This window comes from Grus americana, chromosome 3, assembly GCF_028858705.1.
Source record: "Grus americana isolate bGruAme1 chromosome 3, bGruAme1.mat, whole genome shotgun sequence".
Classification (NCBI taxonomy): domain Eukaryota; kingdom Metazoa; phylum Chordata; class Aves; order Gruiformes; family Gruidae; genus Grus; species Grus americana.
Genome location: NC_072854.1, coordinates 61208699 through 61227186, shown reverse-complemented (window position 1 = coordinate 61227186; position 18488 = coordinate 61208699). Strand labels below are relative to the sequence as shown.

Here is an 18488-nt window from a genome sequence, read left to right as displayed (position 1 = left end):
CTACACTCCCTGATAAACAGTCCCTCTCCAGCTTTCCTGTAGGCCCCTTCAGGTACTGGAAGGCTGCAGTTAGATCTCCCCGGAGCCTTCTTTTCTCCAGGCTGAACAACCCCAACTCTCTCAGCCTGTCCTCATAGGAGAGGTGCTCCAGCCCTCTGATCAGCTTCGTGGCCTCCTCTGGACTCTCTCCAACAGCTCCATGTCTCTCCTGTACTGGGGCCCCCAGAGCTGGACGCAGTACTGCAGGTGGGGTCTCACAAGAATGGAGTAGAAGGGCAGGATCACCTCCCTTGACCTGCTGGTCACACTTCTTTTGATGCAACCCAGGACACAGTTGGCTTTCTGGGCTGCAAGCGCACACTGTGGGCTCATGTTGAGCTTCTCATCAATCAATACCCCCAAGTGCTTCTCCTCAGGGCTGCTTTCAATCCATTCCTCGCCCAGCCTGTAGTTGTGCTTGGGATTGCGCCGACCCACGTGCAGGACCTTGTGCTTGGCCTTCCTGAACTTCATGCGGTTAGCACAGGCCCACCTCTGCAGCCTGTCAAGGTCCCTCTGGATGGCATCCCTTCCCTCCAGCGTGTCGACCACACCACACAGCTTGGTGTCGTCAGCAAACTGACCAAGAGTTCACTCAATCCCATTGTCCTTGTCACTGACAAAGATGTTAAACAGTGCTGGTCCCAGTACCGACCCCTGAGGAATGCCACTCGTCACTGGTCTCTACGTTGCTCCGAAGAAATGATTGCTCATTGCTGTTTTTAATTTCTAAAATTATGGTTATCATGAGGGTTTAATGTGAACAGTCAAAACCCACTGTAAACTTGCAATGCTGATTTTAAAGATAGGGCAGAGATTTTTCTCAAACTGTGTTTTTCTTAGTTTGTTGGACAGATAACAGGAAAACAGAGCTGTCTCTTGACCCAAGTTCATTTTCTGGCTGCTGGAATGAATTTGGAACCAAATCCCAGTTTTCCACTGAGCATGCCCTTCTCTAGCAGTGTCAGGGCTTGGGTGGGGTCACTTTTGTTGAATACAGCTTTTCAAAAAGACTGTTGGATTCTCATCAGCTTGCAACACTTTTTCAGCGCTGGGGAACAGCACAAAACTAGCTTGATAGATTATATATGTGCATATCTCTGACAAAGAGAGATTTCTTGATTTAAGTTGCTCTTTGAGAGGTTTTTTTTTTTTTTTTTTTTGCCTTGATATATCAGAGTATTTGTAGATTGAAAATACAGAAGGAATAGATTCCTGTTATTTCTGGATATGGTATAGATAGAACTGAGAGCGCTGCAGGATGTATATTTGTTTAAATGTAATATCAAAGAAATTTCGATGTGGGCATCACGACGTGGCTACATGTAGCACTTGAAAGGTATTTATGTTCTGATTTTGTTGAAAGTTTTGGGATTTTTTTTTTATGTTGAGCTTTACATGTTGTATAGGTGCTGTTACATAGACGATGCAGTTCTTGATGCATTTCATTTAGTTTGGGAAGCAGGACATTCTAATATTATTTTCTATGTTTTATTATACATTTTTAGGCTGCTATCTAGTGTCAGGAGACAAATTTCAGTAAAGCAGTTTAAAGAATTCTCCCTTGTATTCATGTCTAGTAGTATTATCTTTTGTTTGTGGAGAGTTGTATCCCTTCAACTGAATTATCCTTTAAAACTAATCTTATTCAGTTGTATATGGATTGCAGTAACCAGGTTTTTCACCAGACAAAATAGAGATGGCCTGCAGCAGGTGTTTTGTGAAGTTGGGAGTACTTGAGCGATAGGGAATAGATATGTGTTGTTGTGCTGCTTTAACAGGAAAAAGATTTTGAGAAATATTCACATTACTGAATTATATTTTGACTGTACAATAAGTTGAGGTAACTTCCCTAGAGTTATTTACAGAACTTTGTCAGCATAATGGTTTTATTGTGAAAAAAGTTTTATCTGGGCTGCGGATACTTACTTTGCAATTTTAGACACAAGTCTCATTTCAATTGCTGTCTAAATCCTTGATTTTATTTTTATTTTTTTTGTCTTCACAGTGATCTTCAGAATTACTCTAGTATTTGTCTTGTATTGTTGCTTCAGAAGTATCTTTTAAGTTCACACCATCCTATGTAGGGGCTTCTCAGTGTTTTTCTGTTGAGTCCTGTATATTCTGTGTATTGCAAGGCATGATGACACATTTGTAGTAATTTTCTAGCACTACAAAAATAAGTTCTAGAGACTTGATGATATTTCAATATTTATATAAGGACAAAAATATTTTCCTAGTAATGCAAGCAGGCTACTGTATTTTGGAGGGAAACATTATATGCTTGCAAATATGTGATGGCATGGATGTAAAGATTAAGACTACCAAAAAATACCTATTATATTGAATAGTGACTTCACTATCTAGGTAAAAAGGATGCTTATGAGTATTGTTGCCATTAACTTTGGGGCTGCTAGCCACCATGACATGCCTGGAAATCTCTGGAAACTGGATTTGATAGATGTAGGATCCTTTGGGAAGACACCATTTTGTGCCATTTCTGCTCTTGGAGATATGCTTAGATGCTAAGTGAGTATGTGTATATACTTAAACACACACCTGTTCTTGCACATATGTAACTTTAAGTTTGGGTTGGAAGGGACCTTAAAGACTGTCTAGTTCCAACCAGGGACACCCTCCACTAGACCAGGTTGCCCAAAGCCCCATCCAACCTGGCCTTGAACACTTCCAGGGAGGGGGGCATCCATAACTTGTTTTCATGGAGTAGTAATTCACTGTCTGGCTCTGAAGTTCTATTTATTACATTGTTATGTTAGTATTTCTATGACAACATTCAATTGGTTATAATTTGGGAACTACACTTGAAATTGAAATAGCACCTTTGAAACATGCTGCTGATTTTTAGAACTATTATGGCACCATCTGCTGACCAATGTACAGACTGGCAATGACTGCTCACCTGGTTCCCTCCTCGCAAATAAGCTTCCAGTTTAGGAGGCAATTGGGGCACAATCATAACGAGAAAGGGTGATCTTTAAATTTCTTTTTCTTCTATGTTTGGGATAAATATTTTTAGGAGGAGATATTATTATGATGGCAAAAGCCTGATTCGTAACACAGCTTTAGATTTCTAGTCCCATGGATTATTGCATAAGGCTCTTCCATGAACTGTGAAGCTTTAAAAGAAATAATTTGGGGGGGGTGGGGGTGGCTATATGTGCCATAGGATTGTTCTTGGTATTCTGTTTATCCATGTGTTACCTTTTAAGCCTACAAAGAAGAGCTGTGACAGCATGCAATCAGTTCAGGCCCCAGCTCTGGGGGTCTTGTCACAGTGTGAGAAACCAATGGACCCTTACAGGCTTCTGCCCTGTGGCTACCGTTGAGACTCACAAAAAAGCAGAGTCTGCAGTCTGTATCTTCAGCTGCTGCAGTTAACCTTGATTTTTCTGTACAGTGATTATCAGGGAAGGAGCAAACCAAAACAGTCCTCCATGTCACATTCATTATGTAAATACTTAGGTTTGGGTTCAATTGCTGGAGACTTAACAAGAGATCTTAACTGTTTGAAAATAGGTGATTGAATTTCGTACATACAAAACATGTTTTCCTGTGGGTTCACTGCTGTAACTTTTTAAAACATGTTCAGTAGTTTGCTAAACTGTTGACCTTTGACTTAGTCTCATCTATTTTTTCAGGAATGTGCTTGAAAATGAACTTAATCCAAATTATTAGATTGACTAGTCGAAGTATGTCTGTATAGATGTATATACAGTACTGTATAGGTATAAATACAGAGAAGGATGCAAGTTCTTAGGGGAGAACTGGGGCTTTTCTGAGTTGATGCTTGACTGCAGATCAGTATTTTATTGGAAGCCATACAATGTAAACGTTGCAGATTTGATGTAACTAAGTCAATTTTAGGGATCATTTTGCTTCCTTAAGAATCTCAAAGTTGAAAAATGTATTCTTTAGTTGTTCATAGAATCATAGAATGGTTTGGGTTGGAAGGGACCTCAAAGATCATCTAGTTCCACCCCACCTGCCATGGGCAGGGGCACCTTGCACTAGACCACGTTGCCCAAAGCCTCGTCATTGTTAACTAGTTAATTTATGCCTTTGTATTCAGAGAGATCCATGTCTTTGCAATTGTAATAACCCACCTAAATAATGACTAAATGGTGATATTGGATTTACTTTTTGCTTTGTCCGCTGTAGAATGCGTGCCGGTTATATTGGCACCTTCAGAAAAATGATGCAACACAGAATCATGCGATGCCATGAGTTGTCTTGCGTACATATCGATGATAAAATACAAGTTTTAAAAATAAACAGAAAGGCAAAAGAAAGGGGTTTTTTTGTCAGTACATTCAGCCTGATTTGGAGTATAAATTTTTGTACTTGACAGAAAATAATTAATTTATGTTTTTGAAAATTCTTCTGGGGGTAGTTCCAAATTTCTCAGGTATTGCCTAGTGGTTAAACCAGACTCTGTGAAACTTGAACAGCTGTTCCAGTTAGGATTTTACTTCAACAAATTTTATGTATTGAAACTAGCAAGCATATTCTTTGTAAATGACCTGTCCTAACCAACTGTGAAATGCAGAGCAGTCTTCTGTGCTTCAAATCAATAATACGACAAGAAATAAAACACTTTCTTTAAAACAAAACAAAAAACCTCCCAAATAAGTAGTTGAAGTACGTGTGAGCTTGTTTCAGGTTTTCCTGTATATTTTTCAGATGTTCTTTACTCTCTTTTTGTTCTTCTATGTGTACCCCATGTGAGCTTTCATATTTGGAAGTGCAAGTGTACAATTAGTTAATTTTTATAAAGGTAATGATTTTTAAAAAGAATCATTAATAATATGGTGATCCAGAAAATTGCATGACTTGCACAGACATCCATGTTGGCTTTTAGTGCACTGAGTTGTAATTTATTCCAATAGAAGTAGGATAATTTTGTTTGTTTTCTACAACATTATGGTTTCTTTGCAAATCATAGTAGATTCATGGAGATATAACTATCAAAGTGATTTTGATTTCTTGGGTTTGCTGTAAATTTCGGTGACAAACTGGCAAAAAAAAAAAAAAGGCAAAACACCCCCCACCCCCACCCCCCCCCAAACCAAACCGAAAAGTTTAGGACTGCCTACTTCTGTATACTCAGAAAATGAGTAAAATGAGATCCAGAAATGCACGGAAAAAGGATTTGGGTTTGTTCATCTGTGCTGATGAATAAGAATACTATAACAGAAACACTGAATTAAGATGCAGATTATCAACTGCAGTGAAAAGAAACTTTCTATGGTTTTAGTTTGATGTTGTCTGTAACTTCACAGGATACTCAATTATGATCTTTGAGCCACTTTTTATTTAAATAAGCTTCATGTTATACTTGACAAGTCTTCTGTTTCTGATTTATCTATGGTGGCAGGAATCCTTCTGGTAAGACAACTACTTTTCAAGAATTTATGCTAGGAACTGGAAGAAAGGTATGAACCAACTGACAAATCTGTACATCTGAGAGGAAAGAGAGTGGTAAGGAAAGAATATAGTGTTCTGCCCTGCTTTCAGGTGTGAACTCTAGCCAGCATTAGCTTCTCCTCAACAGAATAAAAAGGGAGAGGAAGAGATGAATGAAGAGGGGAGAGAACAGTTGTTTTCTTAGGTTGCTTCCTAGCCAGCACCCTTGCTTGAGGAAGTCAATAGTGTTAAGATTACGGCAGGACACCTGCACCCCATAAAACTGGGACCTGTTTTAAGAAACTTAATTCCTCTTCAGAAATCGTGAGGTGGTTTCCAATACTTTTTGCCCTACCATTCCCATCTTGGTCCTTGCAGTTTGGGTAGGTGCTCAATCTGCATGAGCCAAGTTTTCAGGAGGATTACGAAAGATATGGATGCTATCACTAGTAGTTTAATGTGCGTGGGTTTAATGCCAATTGTGAAATCTGCCAAGATTTTTTTTCTCTTTGCTCAGACCTTGGTAACCCTTCCACCTGAGCATCTCCCTAAGGTTCTTTCTCTATTGTCCACTCCTGCTTCAAGATTCTTACTCTCATTCTCCTTTCAAAGTGAAATATGGATTTAATATTACCTTGCAACACAAAAGAGGCGAGATAAGGAGAACCATATCCTGCTGCAGCCATTACAGAGCTTAAAAAAATTAAAGGGGTAAAAGTACTTAGTGTGCTTATGCTGCATTGTAAAAGGAAATGAGAGTTGTCAGTGCTTCCTTGGAGACAGGAGGGGAAGAAAAGATGCGGCTAAAGTTTAGAACTGTAAATTTTCAACCTAATTTGGTTTCTTTCTTCCTGATCACATTTCTTAGACAAATGTTGTCTGCTGCTTATTTCCATTTTCTTTCTGACACATTGTTGACTGTTAAGACACAGGGCTGGATGGGATCTTGCAAGGTCTTCCCTCTCAGATCAGGAAAAAGCCATTTCCAGATTACCTTTATTACAGTCAAGCAGATCAAATAACCAGGTTATGTCAGAGACTTTACAACCTGCAACAGTAGACTGATTGCAGAATTCTGATGTTTTGTATCCCACTACCTCTGTTTTTCCTGTGAACTACAAAACTGGAGGATCTGACAGACCATAGAAATAGTGAGTGCAAGGAAGGGCAGGTAGACCTGATTTTCTTTTTCTCAAGGGATGCCGAATTCTTGTGCCAAAATGAAACTCTAGAAAAAGAAATATATCAAGCTCATGTGCTAGAGAAGGTAAACATTTTAGGAAGATTATCCCTTACACTCTTGGTCAGTGCTCTTGTTTGGTAAATTTGTTCATCATTAACAACTCATTCAGAGACTGCTGGGAGTGTAAAGAAATCAACAGGCTTAGCGAAGAGGTGTGTTTTGTTTTGTAGGTTTTTCCTCTCTCAGTTTTTTTTTTTCCCCTGGAAAAGCACTGAAGTTACAATGTATGGGAACTTGAGCTCATGAAAGAAGTCACTTCCAGTTGCAGGCATCCAATGAAGGCATTAAGTGAACATGGACAGACCTATGCAGACAGGGGCTGTAACAAGTTTCCCTTGCTTCTGCAGTATAAAGCCAAGTTCTCCTTTTAAATATAACTTGGGTTATGATTAAAGATTATTATGTCATATCCTGTTGTTACGGTATCATGATTTCCCTTCAATTTCACTGAAGGAAGAGCGGGCAGAAGTGGTGAGAGAGTACAACAGTTATATATGATTTTATGTTGTTCGGTATGAACTCATACACTTCCTAGTGTTATTAGTACTTCCCACAGTATCAATGACTTACAATTTCTAATTATTTTGTTTATACTCAGTATCATGCTCACCATCCTTTTTTCCAATTTTTTGGTAAGCTTCATCCTTCATTTTCCTCCATCCCCACCACTGGCTCACCATGGACTGAGATAAGGGAATTGTGAAAATACACCCTTAATTTTACATGCAACAGATTTGACTATAAACTAAAACTTAAATACTAAAGCTGTGACTTCCCATTTAAAATCAAGGTGGTCTTCTGGTACTGTCAACTGCAAACCTACTTTCAGCTTCTATGCTGAAAAGGTGTGGATGATAAGGAAGACAAAGAGTTATATAAGGTCTAAGGCTATAGATATTTTAAGTAAGTCTCTTTTAAGGCAAGAATGGCTTTTCTTAATGTAAAGGGAACAACTAGAAGCATGTGCTCTTTCTTGATTCAGAAAGACTTTCTGTATAAAACTTGTGTTATATTGATAAGTGTCACTGAATAGTAGGGGGGTTGCATCTACCAGTTTAACTAGAGAAGGTGGATGCTCTTCGGAAATTTGAGCTTCTGGAGCAACCAAGGAGCCCAGTAGAAAGAGAACTGGAGTTACGCATGATATAATCTTGGCCAATAACTTTACGAGTAGCTTATAATAAAACAAATGCATTTCAGTGAGCACACTTGAATTTTTATCAAGGAGAAGGAAACTATTGGTAGATCTATCTCTCTAGAGTACTATTTTTGGAAATCTTTATCTGCAGAGCGCTGAGTTTTAGCTTACTGGTTTTACTTGTGAGCTGAGAATTTGAAAATAATTTAAAGAGTTAAAGAACTTAATTTCTTTAACCCAAATAAGTTTAATTTAGACACTCTTGTAGATTATTACTACAAATTACTGCAAATAATGTACAAGTCAGTAAAAGTAGTGATGCTACATAACAAAACTATTTTTATTGTTGCTTCTTTTAGTGTAAGTTGTGACAATGACAACTGAAGTTGGCTCAGAGACTGAAGTAAAGAAAGATTCTGAGCAGCTAGGACCAGACAAAGCCAAGGACAAGCCTGAAGAAGCATCAGAGACTCCAGAAAATCAAAAATCCAGGGAAACATCCTCTGAAGAAGCTCAAGATTCTTCCTCTGTCCCAGCACCAACTAGCCAAAGTAGTCCAAGTAGCCAGAAGAAGGAAAAAGCTTCTCCTGAAAGCAAGGGTATTTCTCGTTTCCTTCCCCCCTGGCTTAAGAAACAAAAATCATATACCTTGACAGAGCCCAAAGATGAGACCAAGAAAAGGACCACAGAGGAAGAACGAGTAGTTGAAGAAAGTGAATGCCAGACACCAGAGGGGGTGGCTCAGCCAAAAAAGAGCTTAGAAGCAGCAGCTGAAAATCAGCATAATGCTAAAGCAGACAACAAAGAAGAAAAACGCTCTGTTAATAGTGCTGAAACACAGGTACATGTGGGAAGGCTAATAGATGCTTTGGAGTAATTTTAATGAGACTTGATTCATGATTTATGTAATTCATGTAAAGCTTCGTTAGGATCATATCAGGATAAAAATGACAGCTGCTATCTGGCATCTTGTGCAGTTGAGTTGATATAGTTACAAGTAGCATAGCTGGTTTTAAAGATTCCTGCTGTGTGGCAGACCATTTTTTGCACAAGTCATTCTAGATGTCTAATTTTAGTGTAACCTCCCACTTTGGCATAGTTCAAAGGAGCATTGAACTGTATCATTGTGGTAGAAATGAGCAGGCATAAGAGGAGAAGCTTCTTAAGTCAGCTTTGTCTCTGAAGCAAGTGGATTGCATGACTACCTCCTTAGTGACTTTACCACAACGAATAATGAATGGATTCTCTCTGAGTCCTTGTGATCACCATTTTTGTTATCCTTTACCTAGAAACCGTGCTTGTGGTCACTGTCCTTATTGATTCATTCTGGGAGGCTGGTGCTGAGTTCCAAGGCAAACGTCACCTTTTGCAGTGCTCCAGAGTCTTGCTTTTTTAAAGTTGCATGTCAGTTCTTAACACTCAAACCTCACGTTCTGGGTGGCAAAGATATTTAAGGGCACAGAGAATCTTTCATATGACGAGGAGCTGAGAGAGCTGGTACTGGAGAAGAGAAGGGTCAAGGAGAATCTTACCAATGTGTATAAGTACCTGAAGGGAGGAATGAAAGGGAGGAATGAAAGGGAGCCAGACTCTTCTCAGTGGTGTGCAGTTAAATGACAAAAGGCAATGGGCACAGATTAAAAACATGAAATCCCATCTCAAAGCACAAAAAATCTTTTTTACTGTGATGGTGGATCAAACACTGGAACAGGTTGCCCAGAGAGGTTATGAAGTCTCCATCTGTGAAGATACTCAAGCCACAACTGGATACGGTCCTGGGCAAACTGCTCTAGGTGGCCCTAGAGGGGCCCTAGGGGCATTGGACTAGATGATTTCAAGAGGTCCCTTCCAACCTCATGTGATTTTTGTATAACTTGAGTTTCATAAGCACTGTTTCTTTAGTTTTGTATTACTGGAGCTTCTTGTTAAATTTATTTCTGTTAGGAAAAAAGCCAATAAAACATTTAAAAAAAAGTCTTATTTCAAGAAAAGAAAAAAAAGGCACCTTCTGTGTTTTGAGAGCAAGAATATCTGGTCCCCAAAGGAAGACCTTAATGTTTACAATGCTTATTGTGCTTCCAGTATGTGCCTAACTTTAATGAAAGCTTAATGTCGTATTTATTGATAGCTTATAAAAGAAATGAACAAGTTAAAAATATCCACATTCCTGAGTTTCAATCATTGTTTAACTGTGTTTTATATAGTCTGCCAAAGAAGATGGTAAAGAACCGGAAGTAGAGAAAGTTGCAGAGGAAAAGGAAGAAAAAGAAAAAAGAGAGACAAAAGAAGTGCAGACAGCTGAAATTAAAACAGAAAACATTCCTCAGAAGTCTCCCAAGAAAATGAAGACTGTGCAGTGTAAAGTGATGCTTCTGGATGGCACAGAATACAGCTGTGACCTAGAGGTAAGGCATCAAGTCTCTACATAAAGAGCTCTTTTTCTATAGAGAAAAAGAAAATTTGCTTTCTTGCACTGAGTTTAACAAATACATTTTTGTATATCTAGTGAGCTTGTTAGAATGTTACATTCACAGTGCTATCATTAGGGCCAGTTAATATTTCACTTTAAAACTCCATCCTTAAGACCTTATCAGTTTATCTTAAAAATGCACGCTGAGGTACACTAGTAAATAAGGTAAAATGCAATATATAAATCCTTTCAGTGGTGATCCTTTGACAGCTCAAACTTGATTTTGTTTGCAAAAGATAAGGTTTTCCTGAAGGTAGTGTCACAGGAACTAATGAAGTTGTCTTTAGTTCGTAAGTTTTGGTTGGGGTTTTTTTGTTTGTTTTTTGTTTAAGTTATCTCAGCAGGAGAACTAAAGTTTGCTTCAAAGAAAAATTCTGTTACAGGTATAAAATACATATTTGTATTTAAAGTTATGTCCTAGTTCCAAATTTTCATGGCTGCATGGATTGCTTGTTTACAACTGTGAATCTCTGGGTTAGATATTGTGTATATCTGTCTGTTAAGTCAGATGTAACAGTCAAATATCTGCATATATAAGTAAGGTAGTAAGTAGATCTTATCAGCAGATTACTTCAGGCTACTACTTTCTCCCAAAAGATGCCTGTCATTTCAGTACAAAGGTGTGAGACTGTTCTCAATGAGAAAGTTCAATTTAATCACTTCTGCCAGTAGAAGATGCAACACTGACTATTATAAACTGCATGACTTCTTCAGGCACACTTTCTGAAGGGTTGGGAATTGTTTTAACTAGAAACTCCCCATTTCATGCTGGATTGATGGATGCCCCAGAAAGAAGCTCATTTATTTAATACTGGATTTTTTTCCCCTTGGAAAAAAGACAATATTCCTTGTAGGAAAGTTTAGATTTGGAAACCATACTTGCAGCCAGTTGGTTGTAGAACATATAAAAATTTGTCTAGTTCTATTTTGTAATTCCAGTAAACTTTACAAACACCTGAAAACTGTGTTCACAGTACCTGAAGACTGTGGCTCTGTATCTCAAAGGCTGCATAGGTGATATTTTGAAAGTTCTTTCAGCTAGTTAGCACCAAAGGCAGATTATAATGATGAGTCTTGGTTCCCTTGTACAGGTGCATCCCAATCCTAAACAACCCTCTGCTCTTCAGCAGTTGCTTTCACAGGACTGGAGCTCTAAGCTGTTCTTGGGTTCAGTTATTTGTAAACTTCTGGGGAAAAGAGCAATCCAGTGAATTAAACAGCTGGTGAAGTCTGGCTTTCTGATGCTCCACTTCTACTTGTTGCTTCCAGTTGTAGTCATTTCTCTTTGTGAAATTTGTCTCGTCTCTGTTTGTTCCAGTCATGTGAGTTGGCTGTAAGGTGATAAGAAGTTTCTATGGCCATGTAAGCTGCTAGTTTAGAATACCATAATTTTCATTCATGGGTACAGTAAGCTAAAGATGTGACCAAGCAATGTGATATGATTCAGTGTGTTCTGCAAAATGGTACCTAATACAACACCCACAGCAAGTGAATATTAGAACCACAATGCATTGGTACTTATGTGGAGAATTAGTATTTGTTATAGAAGGTGACACATTTCCTCACTGAAGTCAACTCTTCCTTTACATTTCTGGCTTATGCTTTGCACTAGAGAATCCATTTGTTTACAGTGAAGGAAAAAACCAGTTTTTCTGGCCTACACTTGGGAATGTGGTTGTTACATTTTGCAGGATGTTGTGACTGATTAGCTGTGGTGCCTAGACTGAATATCTGAGTTATGAAGAGTGGTTAAAATTTGCTCTTTGTCTAAAACCAGACATCTAGATATATATTTCAGATTGATCTAAGGATGAAAGTGGTGATATGGCATTACCTAGATCCAGTTTATTCCTTCAAAATATTCCCATTTTTGTGTAATGTAAATTGTTCAATTTTTGATGTAGTACACGCATTACAGGTCTTGTGGTAGTTGTGTTGGGTTTGCATGGCAAGGTTTTGGTAGCGGGAAGGGCTACAGGGGTGGCTTCTGTGAGAAGCTGCTAGAAGCTCCCCCTGTGTCTGACAGAGCCAATGCCAGCCGGCTCTCAGACGGGCCCGCCGCTGGCCAAGGCCAAGCCAATCAGCGCCTCTGTGATAACATATTTAAGAAGGGAAAAAAAAAAACAGTTAGAGCTTTTGCAGCCGGAGAGAGGAGTGAGAAGATGTAAGAAACTCTGCAGACACCAAGGTCAGTGCAGAAGGAGGGGGAGGAGGAGCTCCAGGCGCCGGAGCAAAGATCCCCCTGCAGCCCCTGGTGAAGGCCATGGTGAAGCAGGCTGTCCCCCTGCAGCCCGTGGAGGAAGGATGAGGGGGTGTAGAGATTCCACCTGCAGCCCACGGAGGACCCCACGCCAGAGCAGGTGGAGGCACCTGAAGGAGGCTGTGGCCCTGTGGGAAGCCCATGCTGGAGCAAGCTCCTGGCAGGACCTGTGGCCCCGTGGAGAGAGGAGCCCACGCCAGAGCAGGTTTGCTGGCAGGACTTGTGACCCCGTGGGGGACCCACGCTGGAGCAGTTCGCTCCTGAAGGTCTGCACCCCATGGAAGAGACCCACGCTGGAGCAGTTTGTGAAGGACTGTAGCCCGTGGGAGAGACTCACGTTGGAGAAATTTGTGAAGGACTGTCTCCTGTAAGAGGGACTCCATGCTGGAGCAGGGGAACGATGAGAGGAGTCCTCCTCCTGAGGATGAAGAAGTGGCAGAAACAACATGTGATGAACTGACCGTAACCCCCATTCCCTGTCCCCCTGTGCCGCTGAGGGGGGAGGAGGTTGAAGCCGGGAGTGAAGTTGAGCCTGGGAAGATGGGAGAGGTGGGGGGAGGTGTTTTAAGAGTTGATTTTAGTTCTCATTCCTCTACTCTGTTTTGCTTGGTAATAAATTAGATGAATTTCCTCTCTCAGTTCAGTCTGTTTTGCTCATGATGATAATTAGTGAGTGATCTCTCTCTGTCCTTATCTCGACCCACAAGCTTTTCGTTGTACTTTTTCTCCCCTGTCTAGTGAATGAGGGGAGTGATAGAGCGGCTCTGATGGGCACCTGGCCCCCAGGCAGGGTCAACCCACCACATAGTACAGTCTTCTGCTTGAAACCTTTTGTCTTCTCTTGTGTTGTTCCATTTTCCAGTCTCTGTCGGTCAGTCTCTACTGATTGTGGATTTCACTAGGCTTCCTAGTAGTTTAATTGCTCGTTGTGTACAAGTCCTTTTGTGCACTGTAATGTAATACTGGATGTATACTGTTCACCTGTGCTTTGAGATGTTGTGAAACTAACAGAGTAAACTAGAAAAAACCTACCTGATTTTAAGACTTTCAGAAGTTTCATCCCAACTTAAGTCTTATTTCACACATTAGGACAGCTTTCTTCAAACCTATTCTCTAATAAAATTCCTCCTGTCAACTCAGAAATGTATTCATTGTTTATCAATATGAAATACTACTTGGGAATGTTTTGCTGCAGTTTGCTGGAATTTTTAAAGTTTACATTTTTGTAGCTGTTAGTAATAAAAGCTTTCCAAAGCCTCCAATTGTTAAATAATTCCTATTCTTGATGTTAAACAATTCCTATTCTTGATGTTAAACCCAAATAATTTCAGTATATGTTTCTTCAAGTACAATATTTCAGCCCTACATGGATCTCTCCCTGACAATGTCAAGTGTAGACCACTTCACCCTAAATGAAGTCAACCGTAAAAGCGATAGTGAAGCCTTCATTAATGTTAGCTAACGCTACTTATTTTTATGCTGTGCTTACAGAAGAAAACATTTTATGATAATAAACATGAATGTGAAAAATATACTACAGAATAATTGGTCTCCAGAACAAATTGTGTAGGACTGTGCATGCTAATGGTCTAAATTTGCAGGATTTTTGTCACCTAAAAGCTCTTGAAAAGTCTTTTTATTTATATATTCATATATCTATGAATGGATGAAATACATACAGAAATCATATATAAAACAAAATTTAACATAGATGGTGTAGTAATCCTGGAGTTTGGTTTTGTAGTTTGGTTTCATATCTTCTTAGGTTCTCAAATTTAATAGTTTTGTATGTAGTCCATTTAGCAAGGTGGTCACTTCTCACTTTTTTTTTTCCTCTACTTGCAGGAAAAAGTAGTTCCATAAAATCTCAGCCTTTTATTGCTGTTGCCCAAGTGCCTGGTTTTCTTTAGCTTTTTTGAAATAAAACAATAAATCCCTAAATAATGAAGAACTTCCTTAAGCTTGTTGCACACCTGTACAATTTGAAGACTATACTTTGAGACTTTATACTGTCTGGGAATACAGATAAGTTCAAGCTAACATTCCTAGCAGTCCCTATTAAAACACTTCTAAAACAGGAGCTCTCTTTTGAATCTACTCATTGAATTCCGTGATCTAGGCCAGGTGTTTAGTCTGACACCTGTCTTTTTATTTCCCTCTATTTTCCTTTATTTTAAAAAGTAATCTTAATATGGATTAAGGTGCTAGCTGGCTTCCTGTGTCTCAATTCTGATAGGTTTTTTTTACTTTAATTGTCATTCTTTTTTCTGTCCATCTTGTTTTTCTTTTTTCCTGAAAGAACAGAATATCCACTGACAATAGTCTGTGTGCTTAGGAAGAAATGCAATTTCAGTAGACTAGAAACAGCTCTACTATCCATGTGGTAGTTAGATTTCTATCCTGCTTATATTCTTTTGCTTTGTGAGCTTAATTTAGTTGTAGACATATTTGTGGCTACATTTCTTCAGCTCCAGTGCTTTAAAACACTTCCAACATACTTCATTTTTTATAACATGGATTTTGAATTTTGGATATTGAAAGAATTAAACCTTGTTTCATATAACATCTTATCCAAAACCTAGCTTTTTCATTTATTTATTTATTTTTCAACTGTTGAAGTTGCTTTTGTTCTTTATTTTGCAAAGTGATGTTTGGTAGAAATTAAACTGGAATAATTTCTCAAAGTTAACTGGATATAGAAAGAATTTTCTCAAACTTAAAAAAAATTGGTATTTCAGTTCAGTAAGATGCTAGTGAGCTTTAGTAGAATACATAAAATAATTGCATTGGAAAAGAGGTTACAGTCTTTGGTTAAAGTTCATGCTTAACAAAAGAAGTTCATCTGGAATTCGTTTTTAGAAGTGTATTACCTCAGAGATTTAGACTAAGCAGCAAAAGTTCTCTAGAGGTTGGTCTGGATCAGGCTCTCCATGCTTCACTAGACTTTTAGTATTTATCAAGTGACAAACGGATATCCTAACTTGCTGAAAATTGAGTTCAGCTATACTCCTAAACGCTTGAATTCTGCAATATGAAGCTGAGCTAGGTGGAGGGATTAATTTAAGTGACTAGGTGAAGTCTTGTAACTGTGATATGACTAAAGCTAATTGGTGTATGTTGAGATATCTGTTTTCTGTCCTGGTTACCACAGATTGGTTTTTGTAATAATAATCCCCATATTGCTTAGGGATCTTCTTGTCTTGGCAGCTGTGAGCTGTGTGTTGGCATGTGTGGCAGTGCCTTTGTTTTTAATTGAGGGAGTGAGGGAAAAGAATTTTCAAAGCAAGATTGAAAAAATTATAATCTTTATTAAACATTTGTTGTTTACGTGAAGCAGGTTTACTGTTCTGAGTGAAAGGTACTCATATCTAATTCTCGACATGTTTTTGTGACCAAACTCAAATATTACAATTTTATCCTCAAGTGCCTCTGTCTCTTGTGTTCTGCAGCATCTGTATTCAAAACCAGCAAAAATTTGGTTTAAGTCTGTGTAGTATTAACACAGTTCAGCTCAAAGAGGACAGAGTTAAGTTGCTTTGAGAATAGCCTTCCCTTAATACAATTTTTACTGTTTTCCAGAAGTTGCAGTGTAGCTAAATGTTGTGTTTTTGAGTGGACACAAGTGTCATGGTTTTACCCCAGCTGGCAGCTGAGCACCACGCAGCCGCTCGCTCACTGCCCCCCATCGGGATGGGGGAGAGAATTGGAAAAGTTAAAGTGAGAAAACTCGTGGGTTGAGATAAAGACAGTTCAATAGGTAAAGCAAAAGCTGCATGCACAAGCAAAGCAAGGAATTCATTCACCACTTCCCATTGCCAGGCAGGTGTTCAGCCATCTCCAGGAAAGCAGGGCTCTGTCACATGTAACGGTTACTTGGGAAGACAAACGCTGTCACTCCGAACGCTGCCACCCCCCCCTCTTTGTCTTCCCCCAAGCTCCTTATAAACTGAGCATGATGTCATATGGTATGGAATATCCCTTTGGTCAGTTTGGGTCACCCGTCCTGTCCATGTGCCCCCCAACTCCTTGTGCACCCCCTGCCATCCCACTGGCAGGGCAGTGCGAGAAGCAGCAAAGGCCTTGGCTCTGTGTAAGCGCTGCTCAACAACAGGTCCATATAACAAAAACATCTCTATATTATCAACACTGTTTCCAGCACAAATCCAAAACATACCCCCATACTAGCTACTGTGAAGAAAATTAACCCTCTCAGCTGAAACCAGGACAACAAGTTGCCGCAAGGTCCACTTGCTTCATGTCCTTGATCTCTTTAAGACTGGCCTTTCAAAATAATTATTTAGCATTTGAAATACCAAATTTAATCACTTACAGTCAAAGAAATTGAGATAGTTTAATTCTTTAGTGCAGCCATTGACTATTTAAGCCAGTGAAACAGTTTTATTCTCCTTTCTTGGTTTTTCTTTCTTACAAAAGGTGTCAACATGAGATTCTCTGTGCACCTGGTAAGTCTAGAAGAGGAAGCAATGGGACTCTGAAGAGTGCACATAATAAATAGGATAAGTGGGGGAGGATGGAAAATAAATTTCCTGGCAATTCCAGGCTCAGTTTACACACAACTACTCCAAGTCTCTCTTTTGTGGTGCTAGAGACTCAGAAGTTGCCTGAATAGATCCCACATCCTTTTTTAAGATTTCTGTTACAGAGTTTCTTGATATCATCACTTGGAGAGAGTAACGAAGAAGCGCAGGAACTCTTTGGAAGTTCTGTCTTCAGCCTGTTGCACCGTGGAGGGCTCTGTCATGATCAGCTGTGTTGCATGTTCTGTGAGCTTTCCTTATGCATCTGGTGACACAGGCTTCTTAAAGTGGCTGGTGTTACTTATTCCAACTTTCTGAATTATTACCTACAAGTTCCAGAAGTTTTCCTTCAAAGATAATGTTTGATATTGAAGTGTTTGACATTCTGAGGTGTTGAGACTGACACGCATCCAAGTTATTTTTCTCTGAGTATGTCTTAACTTGTTTTATGCACGGAATACTGAATTATATGCAGCAGAAATGGTGTTTCCATGTGGTTGCTGCTGCTTGCACATGGCATCATAGATAACAATTTCTGAGAAGCTGACAGTTCTTCACTGGAGAAAAAGCTGGCTGCTAATTCATCCACAGATTAAGAAAAAAGTTGACTTTTTTTGAATGGCTTGATTTAACTGCTTTAGGGTAAGAGTTCTGCACTTCAATATTAAAAAACAAAACCCATCTTTTAACACACAGTAGCGTTAAATTTCGGGAGAAAATATAGGTTTATCTGCGGGTGATTCACATGAATCTGTTTTTCCCATGCGTCTTCCTCCTCCACCCCAGCACAATTAGTCAGGTTGACTTTCAAGGGCTTGAATGTGGACAGTAGGATCGAGTGCACCCTCAGCAAGTTTGTCGGCGACACCAAGCCGTGTGGTGTGGTTGACACGCTGGAGGGAAGGGATGCCATCCAGAGGGACCTTGACAGGCTGCAGAGGTGGGCCTGTGCTAACCGCATGAAGTTCAGGAAGGCCAAGCACAAGGTCCTGCACGTGGGTCGGCGCAATCCCAAGCACAACTACAGGCTGGGCGAGGAATGGATTGAAAGCAGCCCTGAGGAGAAGCACTTGGGGGTATTGATTGATGAGAAGCTCAACATGAGCCCACAGTGTGCGCTTGCAGCCCAGAAAGCCAACTGTGTCCTGGGTTGCATCAAAAGAGGTGTGACCAGCAGGTCGAGGGAGGTGATCCTGCCCCTCTACTCCACTCTGGTGAGACCCCACCTGCAGTACTGCGTCCAGCTCTGGGGGCCCCAGTACAGGAGAGACATGGAGCTGTTGGAGAGAGTCCAGAGGAGGCCACGAAGCTGATCAGAGGGCTGGAGCACCTCTCCTATGAGGACAGGCTGAGAGAGTTGGGGTTGTTCAGCCTGG

At 39.8% G+C, this 18488-nt stretch overlaps 1 protein-coding gene across 13 annotated transcripts in view; it reads left to right on the top strand.

Annotated features, from left to right (window-relative positions):
* The window catches only part of EPB41L2 (erythrocyte membrane protein band 4.1 like 2), a 125442-nt gene that overhangs the window by 42259 nt on the left and 64695 nt on the right, over positions 1–18488 (top strand). For 10 of the 13 annotated variants that reach the window (XM_054819627.1, XM_054819626.1, XM_054819625.1 and 7 more), the window contains exons 3-4: positions 8204–8685; positions 10049–10249. The exons of 1 other annotated variant lie outside the window; for it this stretch is intronic. In XM_054819627.1, coding sequence (XP_054675602.1) covers positions 8218–8685; positions 10049–10249 — 669 coding nt within the window. In that variant the 5' untranslated portion in view covers positions 8204–8217. Of the gene's footprint in view, positions 1–1060; positions 1379–8203; positions 8686–10048; positions 10250–18488 lie in introns of those variants that run through there. 2 more of the 13 variants (XM_054819620.1, XM_054819629.1) reach the window with 2 other exon arrangements.